Source organism: Hemicordylus capensis, chromosome 6, assembly GCF_027244095.1.
Source record: "Hemicordylus capensis ecotype Gifberg chromosome 6, rHemCap1.1.pri, whole genome shotgun sequence".
Taxonomy (NCBI): Eukaryota; Metazoa; Chordata; class Lepidosauria; order Squamata; family Cordylidae; genus Hemicordylus; species Hemicordylus capensis.
In genome coordinates this window covers 142908774-142927357 of record NC_069662.1, presented here as the reverse complement: position 1 = coordinate 142927357, position 18584 = coordinate 142908774, and the positions used below count along the sequence as shown (strand labels likewise).

General features: G+C 45.5%; 1 protein-coding gene across 1 annotated transcript; it reads right to left on the bottom strand.

The window, feature by feature from the left end:
* Positions 1-71: 71 nt before the first annotated feature.
* PDSS1 (decaprenyl diphosphate synthase subunit 1) lies at positions 72-18491 on the bottom strand. Its single transcript, XM_053262382.1, has 11 exons — positions 18213-18491; positions 15323-15387; positions 12345-12465; positions 12094-12224; positions 8647-8788; positions 6651-6762; positions 6448-6557; positions 3504-3584; positions 3223-3336; positions 1457-1537; positions 72-553 (listed from the first exon to the last, which is right to left on the bottom strand). The coding sequence occupies exons 1-11, from the start codon at positions 18357-18359 to the stop codon at positions 413-415; spliced, it is 1245 nt and encodes a 414-aa protein (XP_053118357.1). The 5' UTR covers positions 18360-18491; the 3' UTR covers positions 72-412.
* Positions 18492-18584: the final 93 nt, after the last annotated feature.

The window sequence follows — 18584 nt, the reverse complement described above, 5'->3', positions numbered from 1 at the left end:
AAGAGGCAATTAGATCTCACAAGCAATTTGTGATAGCACTACCACAGAGCCAACATACTAAACTGCAGAAATGATTTCAACACATTGATTGTATTTATTCTCATTGTGGCCTTGGGTGTCAATATTGAACAATGTAAACAATGCCCACCTAAAACAAGAAATCCCTTCACTCAAAGTAGTCACAAGGCATTGGTACCACTTTAAACAGACTGGTCTTGCTTCAGCATTTTGTATGGCTTCCTTCAATAATGTTTTACTTCATAAACAAGTTAATTTATTTCAGAGGTGGGGGAAAGGATGATTTCTTTAAAAAAAAAAATCTTAACTGCACTGGAAGCAGACCAAGATGTTCTGAAGTGTAGTTTTAGGCACAGTCTGGTAATAGCTGCCAGAATGAGTAGATGGAACTGTGTCACTTGTCTCGGGAAAGTACAATTTCAGCCAGCTGAACGAGGGCATCTCTTTCAGGGGATGGTCTGAGCTTGCTGATCTCTGTCATTGCCTTGTGGCAGTAACGTTGGGCGAGGTAGGTTGTTTGTTGTACACCATCACTCTGGGGAGGAAAGGTACAAGGAAACTTTAAAGGCAGTAGAAGAGGGGGGACCTGTGCTTTTCTTCCCCATGGTCACAGTTTTGAAAACATTCATCTAAGATGTTTGGGCCATTTCAGAATTGCAGTTTAGCAGCTTAACAGTTAACAAGGGTGTGCATGGAACAGATTCTGGTGGTTCAGTTCAAATTTGAACCAGACTGCTGGTCCACAAGCCGGCTCGAGGGGTATGCTTGTAAAGAGGAATCCCTTTACAAACAAAGGGGAACCTGCCTTTAAAATACTTCTAATGGTGGCTTGGGAAAGGGGGCAGTGGGCAGTGAGAGAGCACCTTACCACAAGCGCTGGAGGCTCCTCTAAACTCTAGACCTGGTCCGGCGCTCCCAGCAAATGTGTCATGCAAATGGCCTCTGCATGCATGGAGGTCACATAAATGAGGCCAGACCCAGTCTAGAGTTCAGAGGCACTGGTGGTAAGGTGCCTTCACCACCCACCCATTATCCTCGCCAGATTCCCCTTTACATGCAGAGAAGGAGAGGCAGCTTGCCTTTATCTCTTGGTTGTGGGTTGTGCCTTTATCTCTTGGTCCGGACTGGGTATCTGATGGGCCACTGTGTGAAACAAGGTGCTGGTCTAGATGGCCTTAGGTCTGATCCAGCAAGGCTTATGCATTTGCTCTGACTTCCATTACCTTTTCAAGCTTATTAAGAGCCAAGGCAAGAACCCTTAAGGATTTCAAAAAGGACTAAAAGGAAACCTGTAGGGATAGGCCCTTGTCTTAAAAGGGCATCTAAAAATTCTAAAGCCAGATAAAACCCTTTAAACCAAGTATTACACTGAATACAACTGGTTAACAAGCTACAATAAATGTAGGAGCTACTGTATATTATGCTAGTCTCATCTTACCTGCAATACATATTCCCGAGCACGTTCGACATCTCCAGGCAAACTGAATCGCCTCATTATCATGGCATTAATTTCTGGAAACTGAGTGGGAAGGAGAAAGGGGGAGGGAGAGAAAGAAATGTTTTTTTCTCCAAGAAACACTCAAGGCTTCAGTTCCCTCTCTTCTGTTAGATGCTGCTTTCCCTGACCTACAAGCTTTCTATCCCACCAAAAGCAACACTGGAGCACAGCTTCTTAAGAGTACATTGCTTATTAATACAAGTAGGTTAATGGTGCCTCAAAAAGCAGTAGTATAAAGCAAGTTAATACTGCTGAGCATTTATGCAAGATTTTACACACTACACACGTACAATCATGTCACAGAGCCAAGGTTATATCCTAGCTTCATGTACCATCTCCTGGTCTCTCTAGTGCGAGGCTCTGAATACAACCCCAGGTCCAGATCTTGGTTTATTTTGAAACTCTTACCGGAATAAGATTCTGATCTGGACATAACTAGTGACTCTGGCTTTTTGTTAACCAGATTTCTGCCAAGTCTCACATGCAGGAGGCAAAGTGTGCTCCTGAGACTAGAATGTGCTGTGCAAAGCCAGGATTTAATCCTGGCTCCACACTGCATATGGACAGGTCATAGAGAAAACTCTCACCTACGTTATAAAAATGTAACCAAAATCTGCCTTAATTTAACTGAAGGCTCAGGGTGGATCACAAACTATCAATGAAAGCATTAAACACATACTTGTCAAATTAGGGATAATCTCTTTATAAAATCAGCTGATCATGAGCAACTCAACACTGGATGATCCCAGATGCTACCAATTACTGGGCATAAAACAAAAAGAAATGGCCATTACCTTCACATCTGGTTGTGAGCTTCCAGAGGCATCTCTCTGGCCTCTGTTGGCAAGAGTGTTTTGGGGCTGATCCAGCAAGGCTATTGTGTTTAGTCAAGCTTTTTCTTGGCACTCTGGTATACTCAAGTTGTTCTCCTACTATCCCGTACCGACATGTGCTTCCTTGTTCTACTTACAATTTCTGAAATTGGGGATTCTGCTAACTAGAACAAATGGCATCCTTCCTCATGTGTGCATTTAGTACTGGGCAAAAAAGGTGAGAAGCAGTGTTCCCTCTAACAGGGATTCCCAGATGATGTTGACTACAACTCCCAGAATCCCCAAGCAAAAGCCATTATAGCTGGGGACTCTGGGAGTTGTAGTCATCATCATCTGGGAATCCACGTTAGAGGGAATACTGGTGAGAAGTGTTCTATGTAGGAACAACATTCTACACAACACAAGTAGCTGCCTTATACTAAGTCAGGCCATTGGTCCACCTAGCTCAGCACTGACTGTGTACAGTAGGGCTGCACAACTTTAGCACTCCAGCAGTTTGGGGACTACAGCTCCCATCTTCCCTCGTCATAGTGGCCGAAAGTGATGATGGGATTGTAGCCCAACATCGGCAAGAGGACTGAAGTTGTGCAGCAGCTCTCCAGGGTCTTAGGCAGAAGTCTTCCCCAGCCCTATCTGAGAGGCCAGAGACTGAACCTAGGGCTTTCTACATACAGAGCAGATGTTCTACTACTGAGCTGGGATCTCATCACTTCAGTAGCTACTGCGCGCGAGAGAGAGATCTGTGTACAATGGAGCACCCCTCCCCCCCCAGCCCAGCATTTGCACAACATTCTTCAAATTCAGTGTAGCATTTTCTCCATTAACCATATGCACCGTTACTGGGGATGAGGCAGAAGAGAGACAGCATCTTACCTGCTGACAAGCAAATAAGACTGGCCCCGTGGCTATTCCAAGCTTAAGGTCTGCCGATGTTGGCTTCCCCAGCTGATCAGAACATGAAGAAAAATCCAGCACATCATCTATTAACTGAAAAACAGAAACAAACACACTATTTACAGCAGCATACAAGAGAAATTCTTTTTAATGAGAATCTAATTAAAGGATAGATTTGTTCCTCATATTTTGATCTAGTCTCCAGTTTGTTGCAGAAACCCGTTTAACATTTGTTCTTCAGCTGTATCCATATGCATTACCTGAAATGCTATCCCAACGTTTTTTCCATATTGATATGCAATCTCATGAACTTTAGGATCAGGGCAGGCCAGGATGGAAACCTGATATGGAAACAAAGAAATATCTCGTTAGCACCCGCTGTATGTATATGCAGTGCATTTGTAGTGAAGATCTGAAGGGAGAGCAGTGAGATTGGCCTCATTCACTGCATTCCTGACCACCCCCACTCCCTGTTTATACACCCAGGCACGTGCAAAACGAGACCTATTAGAGAACACAAGACCTAGCAGAACTGCAGTATTAAATAATATATTTAAACTCTGAATATAGATGGGCTGTATTAAATATTTATTGTAGCTGCACATCATATTGCAAAGACAGAGGTTGGAGACAAGAAGATGCAACACAATGGTAGCAAATCGGCTGCCTAATTTGCTAACAATCCAGTACTAAGGAATCAATCTGATCATGGTAAGCAGGATACGCAAATGTGTGCTACTTGACCACCTATTTGGAGGTACTGGGCCAAAAATCACAACTCTGGTCCCTGCAATCACAGTGAAATCCACAAACATGTTCTTTTGCATTTAACAGGGCAACAGCTTTCACAAAACACAATAGCCAACATTCAGACTAAGAGCTGCGTGCAGGGAGAACTTGTGCTTGCAAATGAGAGGGGTGATTTTGAGCAATTCCTCCCTTTCCTCTGCAGCCACCTGTGCTTCCTGAAGGGATTTTGGGACCCTTTCAACTTGTTTCTTGGAGACACAGGTGGCTGCAGAGGGGAGGGGATCACCAAAAAATCACCCCACCCCTCCATGCATGAGTGGAAGTGCTCCTTGCACGCAACCCTGAGTCTGCATGTTGGTCAATCTGCAGGGAACTTTGTCAAATTAAGGATTGTTTCACATGAACTCAGTCTATGGAGTGAAGCCATGCAACCATTTTCTATACTGTGAAGTTGTTACAAGTGGCTCTTTTTTTTTGGAGCTGTGGTCTGATCTTGGAAGATCCTCGAAATGCAAGCTGACCCAAGATGTAGTGAATCACAATCTCTTAAAATACCAGAGTATTCTGACAGCTTGTTCACCATGCTAAATCCCAAACACAGAAACACTCTCCAAAGTCATCTTACAGCAAACATGCTAGAGATACCACAACACCAGATTAATCAGATGAAAATGAAAATTTGTATCTTAATGTTCAAGAACTATTCAGAACAATATTCAAAATAATGTCATGCCCAATACTTTCTACAAAGTTGATTGTGTGAAGAAATATGGTGGACATCCTTTCATCCAGCCTAGAACACGAGTGCCCTGCTGGATCAAAGACCCATCTAGTCCAGGGCTGCACAACGTATGCCCTCCTGCAGATGTTGGACTACAGCTCCCATCATCTCTAGCCAAAGTGGCCAATAGCCAGAGATGACAGAAGTTGTAGTCCAGCATCTGCAGGATGGCATAGGTTGTGCACCCCTAATCTAGTCTGACAACAGCTTACCACAGTAGTTCCGCTAGAGGTCTTTGATCCACAATCAATCTCATGGCTCACCCTCTGGGGCGACTTGCACTATAAATGGATGTAACCCTGCCTTTGCCAATATTATGGTAGCCTTGGGACCTGGCACATCTTATTGGGTTTGCTCAAGTCATCCTTGGCATCACGCACTTACATCTCTGTATGTCTGAACTACCAGCTCTCCAAATAAGGTTAGTCTCATTCAATCCTGTTTAACTGTACAGAAATTACCATTCCTATTAGATCAATATTCTTAAAATAGGTAACTAGCAGAGAGTTAGATTCCATTTTCAAAGTGAACTGTTTTGGCTCATTTACAGCCCAGTTTACAGCTACAAATGTACACAATTGACAGCTTGTGAAATCTACTTCCTTGGTATTTGTTAAAGAAAGTGTTCAACATATGCATCAAACAAAAGAAACATTCACCAATGCTACAATCAGGGCCTAAAGGCAATAAGTGCTCGTCTCCCACTGTTGTGCCCCAGCAATTGGTAATTTGTGGCATGCTGCCTTTGAACCCGCATCTTGAACCTCTTTGTTCAAAGGACAAAATACTAAAAATCCACAAACACTTTCATCTTTCTTCATAGGAAAGGTGATCCAATCCCTTAACCACTTTGTTTAGTTCAGATCCCAGTGTATAGGTGACATTTGGGTGGTGGGGGTAGTGATCCTATGGGTGTCACTTTACACAAGACAAACCTAGCAGGATGGTTAGGGAGATGCTAGTGGATGGAACTAAGAAATCTTATGTATTCCAGATCTTTACTGAAATAAAAGCAGAAACACAAAGGCGCATGTCTGCAAGTAACAGAAACCAACCATTTAAATACCACAATAGAAGCTGAAGAGCCAAACCAGGATTAAAAACTCAACTTTACACCATTTGTTCCTGGTAACAGGGAATCTCAAATGTTACATTCCCAGCCAAAAGCCACTGCAGCTGAGGATTTTGGGAATTGTAGTCAACAACATCTGGGATTTCCTGTTACAGAGAAAGCTTCTTTTTACATGCACTAGGACTCTGGTAATATACTATTCAAGGATTCAGATAGGCATTCTTCCAAAGATAAGCAGGAACTTTGAAGCTTACAATCTGGACAGGGTGGGCAACATAGAAAGCAATAACCAGGCGTAACTCTTTTGGGCAACCTCTGCAGTGCTGAATAGTGGCATAGCTTTTAGATCTCCTCTCCCAACAATTTTTCTTTACACTGAGATGTAGGCAAAGGGGGCACAGTAACGGGATGGCTTCACCCCTTTTGAGTACTGGAGGCACATGGCTACTTTTAGTGCCAAATCTGGGAGGAACAAAAGGCAAAGCTCTTCTCGCGTGAAAGCTAGAAGAGGCAGCTGTGATAAGGGCACAGTTCCAGTGTCCCAGGATTCCCACCCGTACAGCATGGTATATTAACAGCAGCAAAGACAGAACGTACATACTGCTTTACAGCTGTTTGCTATGAGACTTGCTGTCTTCTTAAAGGTTTTCTCGAGGTAGTGAGCAAATCTCTCGTTTTCATTTTCTTTGGAACCCAATTGAAGAAATTCACCTGTAAAAAAAAAGAGAGAGATGCACAATGTCTAGGCAACCAGATGTATGACAGAATGCCTCAGATACTACTAAGTATGTTGAAAAGCCTTACCACGCACCAGATCTTCAATCACCTGTGTTAACACTGAAACAATGGTTGTGTTTCCAATACGTGCTAAAGCTAAAGATGCTGCCGAAAGAATGAAGTCACCAGCTAGGACTGCCTGGAAAAGAAGGAATTGCTTAGAAGAAGAAGGCCCTTCTGTATTTTGCAGCTTTTAACACTAGTATTTGAGTTGTGATTCTCCATTTCATTAAGAGAGATGTAATGTTTTCAATTCAGAGTATTAATTTTATTGGGTGCCCCCCGCCCACTGTACATGTATCCCGTTGGGTTTCTTGAATGATTTCCCCAGCAGTGTAAATGGAAGTCAGCTGAACTGCTACCCGCTGAAAGGCCAAGTGTGGTGGTTAGTGGCTCATGGTAAAAGATTTCTGCTGTGTTCCTTTCCCTTACATAAGTTAAAGGGACAGGACTGAGGCGGTGTCACTCATCAGCCTAGCAAAGTTTGTCTTGAAACACAATTACTTCAATCCAGCTATAGTTGACAAACCCATCCACACCAACAGATGTATCCAAGTTAAACAGGTCTGAGTGAACATCACAGCAGCAGCTGTACACGTGGCTCTCCAGTGTTCGATTAGGGCAAATGGAACAATGATGTCATTTAGTGGGAATCTGCTGGTAAGCCATTACATGCCCCCTTTCTAATACACTGCAGGGAGACTTGGGGTACGGGTAGTAGTAGTAGTAGTAGTAGTAGTAGTACTTCTACTTCACACATACAGAAGCATCCACCCATGTCATCTTCTTACTTGCAACCATCCATTTCCCTGCTCTGCTCTTTCACAGACTCAAGGTGGGGAGCAGTGACTGTAAAACTAGGAGATGAGCAGGGTGGTGGTGTGCGCTAGGACAGCTGCATTCTGGAGAGAAAGGAGGTATGGGTGGGGCGGCTGGCCCCAAGGAAAGGGCAAGTGATGTTCCATGAATTTAAGATAAAAGAGAAAGATGATAAATGTTCCAGGGAGTTACCTGTGTGCTCTCTCCCCACCCCCACAGTTTCCAGTTACTCAAGCCTACAGCCAAACCCAAAATACAACACTAGTGTAGTGGTGGGGGGCACCCCACCAAACAGGCTTACCTTATAGGAACGTAGGAAGCTGCCTTATATCGAGTCAGACCATTGGTTTAGCTAGCTCAGTAATGTCTACACGGACGGCCAGTGGCTCTTCAAGGTTTCAAGCCGTACCGTCTCTCCCAGCCGTACCTGGAGATGCCAGGGAGTGAACCTGGGATCTTCTACATGCAAGAAGGTGCTCAACCACCGAGAATGCTCTCTCCATCTCCTGAGGGGAATATCTTGCAGCACGCAGTGGTCTGTAGTCACCCATACTAATACCAACCTGGGTGAACCCTGCTTAGCAAAGGGGGCAATTTGTGCTTTCTACAAGACCAGCTCTCCTTGTACTCATGGGCAAGCTTCAAAATGTGCTAGGAGAATAGGCCTTTCCTTCTCTAGTATTCGCTGAAGGGACTTCCAAAAGCATCCTGAAAAACAGCTTACTCATGTAATGAGTAAGATGTTTTTCTGAATGCTTCTGGACATTTTTACAGATTTTATTTTGGGGGTTTTTCCCCCCGAGCTAAGGAAGCAAAGCATCTAGCATGTTTATTAGGCAGACTGAAATACTTTAAAATGCCAGCACTCTCATGGAAGGATAAAAGCTTTTTCGATCTTCAGCACATGAACACAAACACACATTAATACAGGAACCTCGCTCGGCAAAATCAATGTTCTGCTCACACACAGCTCAGCCTATGAGAAAGAAACGCTATGTGTAGTAGGAGATCAGGATCATACCTGACCTTCCCAACACCACTCCTGCTCTGCCTCCATAGCCTTAAGTCTTCACATCGGAGATCACACTGCATTAATCTGTCCAATCCTTATTCTTCAAAATCAAGAATTAGGGCTCCATATTTGCAGCTTCTTATGTCAGCAGCCCCCAAATACGGAAGAATTATTGCACACAGACACACTCACCTTCCTTTCCCCCCAGATTTGATTAACTGTCAGTTTTCCTCTTCGTGAATTTGCATCATCGATGACATCATCATGAACTAGAGTAGCTGTATGGATCATTTCGGCAATTACAGCTATGGAGCGTTGGCTTGCCTGCACCTCCCTAAAATGAAGCGGGATGGGAGAGGAATAGGTAAGCAAATCATGCATTCTCAAGACACCTTGACCAGCACAGTGGGAAAAATAACTGGGACACCACAATTCTAGTACTTATTTGCTTGTTCCATATTACAACAGCAAATAATTTGGAGTTAAGTATCTCACAGTTGAAATTAACTATAAAAATGTAAGCCTACAATTACTCACCAGGAAATTCTAACATTTGCTTTGACAGAGATTAAAAAGGCAGAGGAAAAATTCTGCACTGGCTCTGGTCTGGGGCATCTGCCAGACAGGGCAGATTTACAAAAGTGAGCAGTGCAGAGACGGCATGGAGTAAGAACTTGTTTCTCTCTCATTCATAGCATTAGAACTTGGTCACTGATGTAAATGATTTACAGGAGAAACAAAAGTCATCTCCATGATATACAGGAAGACCTTGATATTTGTGGGGGTTCCGTTTCTGGATGTAACTGCAGATTCGGAAACCGTGAATATCAAGTAATTAGGGCCTATGGGATTGTGGGAGTTATGTTCCCGGTCATCGAGAAAATGATCAAAAATTGCTGAAAATCAGCAAAATTTAGGGGGCAAATGCGGAGGGAAGCTCCCTACCATGCTTTGCTGCTCTCCCTGAGTTGTGCTGTGCCCCAGAATGCTCCCAAATCAGCCCAAAATCACCATGTTATTCTTTAACGGAGCCATTTTGAGGCTCCAAAACACAAAATGGTGGCTGGAAATTACCTCCGTGGTCATTTCCGGCCATGCCTAACCTGTGGCTATGCAAGGTCAATGTACTCCTCCCATACCGCCACACATGCTGAGGTCAGGTGTCTTTTACCCGACCACAGATACATGAATCTGCAGATAATGAATCTGTGGATATCAAGGCCTTCCTGTATGTGGAGTGTTTGGATGGCCTATCTTTCATGGCCTAGGATATGGCTACCTTAAGAACCACCTACTCCCTTATGAACCTGCCCATGCTTTAAATGTGCTATGGAAGCCCTGCTCTGAGTCATTAGGAGGTGTGGTGGACAGGCACAAGAAACAAAAGGGCCGACAGCCAGACTAAGGTTGCATGATTCCCATTTCCACAATAGATGCTTTTCAGAAAAACCTAAATATCAGTAAAGTCTCCAAGACACAAAATGGCAACTAATTAGCTTCTCCTACAGAAACACAAAGAAAAACCTCCCTTTAGCCAAGAGCTGAAGAGTGCACATAACTAGGCCTAAATTTCCAACTTTTGACAACTGCTTTCTCACAATCCCAGCTGTGTTTCTCCTCCTGTGGGTCACCTCTTTACTCGTCCAAGTAACCTAGCCTACTCACTGCTTCTTTTCCTCTCTTTTCCTCATGAGCCTCATAGGTGTGCCAAAAAGGAGCCATTCAGGACATTGCAATTTGGTTCCAAAGGTTTTCCACCTACTTCCCTTGTTACAGCCACTAGGGATGTGCACGAACCAGTTTGGAGGCCCTTTTACAGGCCTCCAAAGAGGCTTGAATGACCGGTGGTTTGGTTGGTTCGAAGGCAGGGGGGGGGGAGAGATACCTTTAAGGGTGGGGGAGGGTGCTTTTACACACACCCCGTTTCCACCACCAGTGCTACAATTCAAATGGGTCTGGCGGGCTGGCAGCATACCTCCCTGACACCCCGTTGCCTTGTCAGACCAAAGTACCCAGCGCGTGTGCGGGCGTGTTGTGTGTGTGCTCAATGGGCGCACGAGAGAGTGCAACGTGCGCACGTGCCCAACATACACACGCACGCCGGGTACTTCTAGTCCGACAAGGCTGCCGCCCTGCCAAACCCTTTTAAATTGCAGCGCCGGCAGGGGAAATGCAATGGGAAGGGTAAGAACACGCTTCCCCCGCCATTAAAGGTACCCCCCGCCTTCGAGCCACACACACACCCCGCCGGTTCCGTGCACTTCCCTAATAGCCACTCCCACTGTGCCAACCACTCCTAGATATTTCCAAATCAGGCTGATGAAATAGAAGCCTCTCCTGTCTTGTTTTTGGAAAGGGAACAATCTTTTTCCCTTTGCAGTGCAGACTTTGGTATAGAGGATTAAAAATACATAAATTGCTGCAGCTTCAAACATGCTACTTCACTGCTACTTCACTACGAGGCCACATATTGCTTATCCCACCAGAACCATTTTATCTACAAACAGTCCTTTTATGGGGAGGAGGAAGAGGGGAAATTGTTCTCACTTCACAGAGTTAAGAAGCTGAATAGACCTTGGCTGGTTAAAGCTGTCACCAAGAAGTTTTTGTTTGTTTGTTTGTTTGTTTAAAGTAATTAGCCTAATTTTGCACCAAACCAGTATAACTGGCAGCTGAATTCATGGACATCATGAAGCCCACATGTTCCCTGCCCCCCTCTCCAGAAGGCATAATGGGAGTTGTAGTTCAGCAACTGGAGTGTGAAGATTTGTCTCTTCTTGCTCTAGGGAGTCCACTTGCTATCAGGTGTAAATGTCTGGTTGCCTGATGGCCAATGTCAACTGAACATTATGGCTTGCACTTACTATCATAGTGTGCTACTGGATGGGGTTGGATGCAGTATCAAGTTTCAGCTCATTCCCCACCCAATGCAGGCACACATCTGAGATTATCCACAGAAATATATCTGTATCAAGTGGAATAAACTGGAGCTTTTTCAGATGGTGACTTTACCACAACTTTACTTTTGGAGAGTGAGTGTGCATTCATGTATCGGCCAGATTTACCCCAAAGTTCATGTAAAATTTCAGAGAGAACTTCACACACAATTTGGGTTCCCCCTCTAGATTGGAACCTAACCCGATTTATGTCCAGGGTAAAAAAAAATAATCCTCTTTTTGCATCGAAGTATCCGTTATGCCCCAAACTCAAAGTAAACCCTGCTGTCTGAAAAAGCTCCTGGCTGACCTGTATGGTACTGTGCTGCTGGACTGGGTTCTTCCAATTAGGCACAGACACACACAGTTACAACTGGTAACAATATATGATCAGTGCAGTTAATTGTTCTAGACATAGCCACACTTCTGAGATTTATCCCTCCTCAATGCTGTAAGGGAAGTCAGATGGCAACTGTATGCAGCTGGGTGGTCCCGTTTAATCAAAAGTCTTCAGACTGCTGTTTAATTGGACACCTGTACTGCCACCCTGCCTAATTTTGAGGGTTTACAGTTAAGCACAGCAGCAGCTGAGCCTGGCTGCTAGCACAATGCTACTACGGCTAGCAAGTGGATTTTTGTTCAGCTAAGGAAATAAGACCTGAGATTTTAAGAACTTCAAAAACAATCAAAATTAGGAACTTACCCAGAGTTGTTATGATGAAAGTTGCATGCCCTAGCCATTAGCACCACAATCATTGGTCGGAAGGCTTTTCCTTTTCCATCAAAGTAATATTCACACATTTCCTTAAGTTCTGCTGTAGATACCCGTAATTCCTATAAACAAAAAAAAAATAGAATACAGTAAAACAGTAAACAGAAGGACAACTAAGTATGATACTCTTTGGAGCGGAGATCCATTAGAACTCCTCACAACATTCAACAAAAGTGTCTCACCTTTTTAATATCCTCATAGAGATGTTTCAAGTCTTTCCTTCCGAGTTTAAAAGGATCCTTATATTTTTCATCACTAACCACTTTACCACAGCTGTGCGCTTGTGCTGAAAAGTGATGAAACCTGGCAACAGGATTGTTGGAATTAATGTAGTCAGTTTACATACTGTTTTTCTATCTGTTTTTATATAACACAATACTGAGACACTTCATTGTCCCCAATGGTTATTTAATGTTACTCTTCTAAATATTTGAACTTTTAAAGAAAATATGTCAGAGCCTCTTCAGTTTCAGCTCACCGTGATGATCTAACTTACTAGTCACCTCAAAGCTGAGAAAAGAACTGCCCCAACAATAAAAACCAATTTCCATTCTTGGACTTCACATTCAGAAGAAGAAAAGCCAAACCTAAAGAAGCAACTTTGTTGCATCTGAATATCTCAAACTTGCATCTAATATTTTTGGCCAAGTCTGATTAGATACTATTCTCAGTTCTGGACAAGATGGAAACCCAAAGGCTAGACCCAGTTTGGTTAGACCACAAGGTATTTATTTCATAGGTTCCTGTAAATATTTAGGAATAAATGGCCTAAGCATCCATATGGCATAACAGCATAAGATATTAACAAGAAGGTAACCAACATTTTCAGAGCTGGACTCTAAAAAGTGACCAGAAACAAAGAAGAGAGGTATGCAAGGGAATTACAGTATGTACTTTCATGCTGAATTAATAACTTCTTAAGTCATTCTGTCACTGTTTTGGGTAAACGTTCAAGGGAGCTGATGCGAGCTTGGGATTAAGGAAGGATTTTTTAAAGGCAACTATTTACATGACACCGCAGCAAGGCAAGTGGGAAGGGGAGGCATGAGTCTCTGCATATCAGAAGTGTCTTTTGTTCCTGGCTTCCTCCTTATTTCCAGGGCTGCAACAAGTGCAAGAACCACCTAGTGCCCAAGCAGACGTCATAAGAGACATAGAGCTGCTGCTGTTCCATGCCTATTCCTCTTTCTCGTAATGCTGATTAGAAATGACATCATCTATTTTTGCATCTTCCCACTCCTCCAATCATATGAAGTGCGAGTAGGATATTTGGCTAGTCAGAGACTGTAATAAAGGACTGTTCTGGGAATAAGGATATGCAAAGCACAGTGATGTCACGTCACATCCAATTGTTTCTATCAGCTGTTACAAGAAAGAGAAGGGCAAAGAAATGTGAAGCAGTGCTGCTCCATGTCTTCCAAAACATCTGGTTTGGCCCTCAGTTCAGTGGTTATTGTACTCAAACATTAAATACGGGACTACTCTCATGCATCCATTTAGCTAGAGTGAAGCTTGTGCAGAAGAACTTGCCAACACAGCCTTAAATGTAAATAATTAGGGCTGTAGTTCAATAGCACCAAATCCAAAGAAGTTGCACCTTTGTATACAAGCCACATGGAAGCAAGTGCTTACGGTACAGCCTCTCTGAGTGCTTCTAGTGTGGGAAGAGGGGTTCATTTAAGGCAAGCTGAGCCCTGTACTGCACCTCATGAGGTGCGGCAGGAGGTTACACCGTGAGGGGTATTCCTTCTCCTCCCAGCACTCACCATGCACACCTTCCCACACACGGTTCTGGCCATCGCTAGGGCACTAGAAGTCTTTGCTTCCCATTCCACCCCAAAGCATGCAATACCATGAACATAAGAACAGCCCTGCTGGATCAGGCCCAAGGCCTATCTAGTCCAGCATCCTGTTTCACACAGTGGCCCACCAGATGCCTCTGGAGAGCCCACAGGCAAGAGGTGAGGGCATGCCCTCTCTCCTGCTGTCACTCCCCTGCAATTGGTCTTTAGGCATCTTGCCATTGAGGCTGGAGGTGGCCTATAGCCCTCAGACTAGTAGCTAATAAGAAGAGGCCACACTGCAAGCAGCTCAGGGGCAGATTAAGATTTTCCCAGCCCATAAACAAAACGGCTTTTGCTGCTTTTTTACCTTTCTTTAAAAAACAAAACAAAACACTGCTGCACGGTAGTGGGAGATGAGAGGAGAGTCCCCCCTTTCGCCCTCTAAAAAACACTGCTAGTGGCGTTGGGATGGGGTGTGGCTGCGGGGAAGGGGGCGAGGAGAGAGAGTTCCCCCCTTTTACCTTTGAAAATGCCGCTGCACGGTGGGATGGGGGGGTGGCAAGCTCCTTCCAGCTCCCCTCCTCGCAAGTGACTGCATGGGCCTCTCTGCTGCAAAGCCCACACGTGGAGGAAGGCCAGAAACAGGCTGCACAGCAGAGAGGCCCGTGCAGCCACCTGGGAGGAGGGGAGCTGGACGGAGCTTGCCGCCCCCCATCCAATGGCGTTTTCAAAGGTAAAGGGGGGCCTCTCCCCTCCTCAACCCCCTCCCTGCAGCCACGCCCCATCCCGCTGCCAGCAGCGGTGTTCTTTAGAGGGCAAAAGGAGGAACCTTCCCCTCACACACACACACACACCCCACGCAGCCGCTGCACAGCAACAGGTTTTAAAAGGTAAAAGAGGAGACTTGCTCCTCGTCCCCCCAACCCTGGCTGCAGCTGATGCCGCCCACAGAGAGGGGCGGCAAAATCTGAGGAGTGGCAAAATTTGTTGCTCCTCAAATTTTGCCACCGTAGGCAAATGCCTACTCTGCCTCTCCCTTAATCCACCACTGAAGCAGCTGCCTCTGCACAGCTTATGCAGATTCAGTGCCACCCAAGCACAGCTCTTGTAGTAACTATCCAACCCAAAGATCTTAAAATACATAAGAACAAGAAAGAAATGAGGGCAAGATGATCTAAAAGATGGGACAAAGTGCTTAGCTATTAAAGGTAGCATATGACTCAGAGAGAGGGGGGTGGGGAGGAACACAGATTGATGGCAAGATGAATATGTTCCAATATGCCAATTTATGCAACATTGTGTGGGTAGCATCCATAACAGGCAGAACTCAGAAACTCACTCTGATTGTTTTGGTGCAATTATAGGATCCAACTTACCGCCAAAATATACTATGTATTTTTTGAAAGGAGACAGCTGAACTTCTGCCTAGAAAATCAGATGTCTGCACATAGAAAAACAAAAGAAAATGGATGAAGTGAGAATTCATTTTAAAAAATGTTTTACCAAACTATTTAATACAGCCTTGAAAATTAAGTCTACAGAAGTTACTAGCTCATCTGCCCACACCTACCTATATTAGCTGTCTGTGGCATACTGACAACCTAAAACACAGCAGGAGGGAAGGGGAGAGGAGAAACAACTCCAATTTACAAAAGCATTCCTCTCGGAACTGGCAAACACCACCCACCATTTGTATCACATCAAGAGGTGCAGAAATGGGAGAGCATCAGAAGAACAGGAATTGGGAAACTTCCGCTTTCATCAGGTTTGTACGTGGCTAACAAATGAGGAGCTACATGCAGAACTGATGTAATCAGGAGTTTTGCAATTCATTTCCTACTCATCACCCTGCTGATTCTATGCTTCTTGAGAGAATTCAAGGTGGTTTTTTTAAACCAGACAAACCTGAAAGATCTTATACAAATCCTTTAGTTGCAGAGAACCCTTCCTGAAAGCAAACACCTATACAAAGTTCAAAGTTCCTACTTCAAGTCTCCTCACTTTTTGAAGTAAAGCATGGGAACGCCAAGCTAAGGCCTTTTCCACGCTATCCTAGAACAGTCATAACCTACGGAAAGACACAGAAGAACTACAGAAAAAAATGAAACCTTTATCTGGTTGTAAATATTAAGATTATACCAGCAAGAATGAGTCTTTATGTAAAAAAACATGATTTAAATCTAGTCTGGAGCCAGCGTGGTGTAGTGGTTAGAGTGCTGGACTAGGACTGGGGAGACCCGAGTTCAAATCCCCATTCAGCCATGATACTTGCTGGGTGACTCCGGGCCAGTCACTTCTCTCTCAGCCTAACCTACTTCACAGGGTTGTTGTGAAAGAGAAACTCAAGTATGTAGTACACTGCTCTGGGCTCCTTGAAGGAAGAGCAGGATATAAATGTATTATAATAATAATAATAATAATAATAAAAATAATAGTCTTACTGACTAGTGATTTAAATGGATTTTATTTAAATCAAATCCACCCTGCCTAGGATAGAACAGCCATAACCTATGGAAAGACAGAACTACAGATCCCAGCTGGCCTAGTGTGCCTTCTCTTACATGATGCCCATTCCTGTAAAAGAGGCCCCCAGGGTGCCAGAAATGTGTGGACTGGAGCAGCAGGGAGTCTGGGAGGCTGCTACAGAAGTATCGCAATTGATGTTCACTTTCTGCATGCAAGCATTGTGTTAACAGTTAACCCTTGAGTTAACAGTTGCACTCCTAGGTTTACCTGCAGCTCAATGTAGTACCAAGAAATTGCATGGAAACTAGTTAGGAAGAGTGTTAATGCTCTAGGCTCCACCCTCTGGATTTGCACAGCTCTGACCAGCTAAGATCCTTAATCCTAAGATTAAGTGAGATACACAGACACTTGATCTTGCAACAGAGTGAGATAGGTTTCTGTGGGTATGAGGCCGCTTGTTTTGCAAGCATTTCTCTGAAGTGTCACAGCCCCAGAACCACCCTTTACAGCAAACATGGGGTGGAAATCTGATACACAAAGCCTGGAAATCCAATACACGCTCCATTCTTAAACCGTTTAGTGCAAGGGTCCTTTCTGCCTGGGATCAGCCTCTAAACTCCCTAAACCGTTATTTAGGCGTCCTCTACTGTCTCCTACCTTTCTAACGTATCTATAACACATAACAACACAGATCAGACCAAATGTCTTAACTAATCCACTATGCTATTTATAAAGTAATCAGCCATAATCTTCAAGAAAACCCCCAAGCAGGCAGCAGTCTTGCCTTGTTCCTGGGCAGAGGAGGGGCTGCCTCTGCATATGGAGGCTCTATATAGATATCACTAGCACTATCCCCTAGCAACCTGTCTAAGACCCCCAAGGCAGTAGCTGGACCAGGACCAGGGAGACCTGAGTTCAAATTCCCATTCAGCCATGAAACTCACTGGGTGACTCTGGGCCAGTCTCTCTCAGCCTAACCTAGCTCACAGGGATGTTGTGAGGATACACATAACCATGTACACTGCTCTGGCCTCCTTAGAGGAAGTGCAGGATATAAATGCTAAAATTAAATTAAATTAAATAAATAAATCTTCTGGCAGGAAATCCCACAAGTCACTACACCGCGTGTGCGAAGAGGAAGCGATTTCAATCCATGGTTGGTAGCTTCGGGACAGTCCGTCCCATTTCACAATTTTTGATTTTAATTTGTTGTGTGTTTCTGCTTGCAGTGTGAATCAAATCAAATAAATACCGTAACCCTGACCCCATATATATTTTGGGGGGTGGGGGGGTGGGATGGGGAGAAGAGAAGAGGAGTCTTCTCCTCCTTCTCATTCACTCTCCCCACACCATGCACACAAGTTGTGCAGCACAATTATGTAAACCGGACAGGTCCGGTGTCGTGTGGTCCGTCTTCTAAACTGGAGGAGCCCAAGCGCGGCACCCTCTCCTCCTCCTCCTCCTCCTCCCCCCAAGGAAGGTGCAGCTCTGCGCGGTGCCCTTTCCTGGACTCTCCCCAGCGGTGCCCGCTAGCCCCGTTAGACATCACACAGCCGCCGCCGCGGCTCTCGCCTTTCCCCTCCCCTTCAGCAACCCGGACCTCCCATTTTGCCTCTCCAGTCCAGACCTCGACCTCCGCCTCTCCAGCCTACCTTCGCGGTTTCACCCCAAGCGCCTCCCCCCCCCAGCTTCCCCCGCCCGGCGCGCCCGGCGCGCCGCCAGCACGAGCCGCCGCGACTCCCATTCATCCCCGCCGCCGCCGCGTGACCTCCATTCGCCCGCCCGGGCCGCCTCACTCACCGCAGCCTCCTGCAGGGGCGCGGCGCCGGCGGCGGCTCCCAGGGCCGGCGGCCTCCGGCCATTCAGCGTCCGCCAAGGGCCAGCCAGCCCCGTCGCCCGGGCAGCCGCGCAGGAGCAGCAGCAGCGATGCCAGCGCCACGAGGCCATGGTGGTGGCCGCGGCGTCCTCCTCCTTCTCCGTGCCAGGCCAGACGCTGCTGCTGCCGCCGCTCGGCTGGGCCCGCCCCGGCGCCAAGCCTCACCTCTTGGAGGAGCCGCTGCGACCCGGACGCGGAAACCCAGGCCCTGGGGTTCCGCGGTACGCGCCAGAGCAGCAGCGGCTGTGCCCGCCGCCCTGGAGGAGGCGCCCCCTGAGGCGAGGGAGGGAATGACG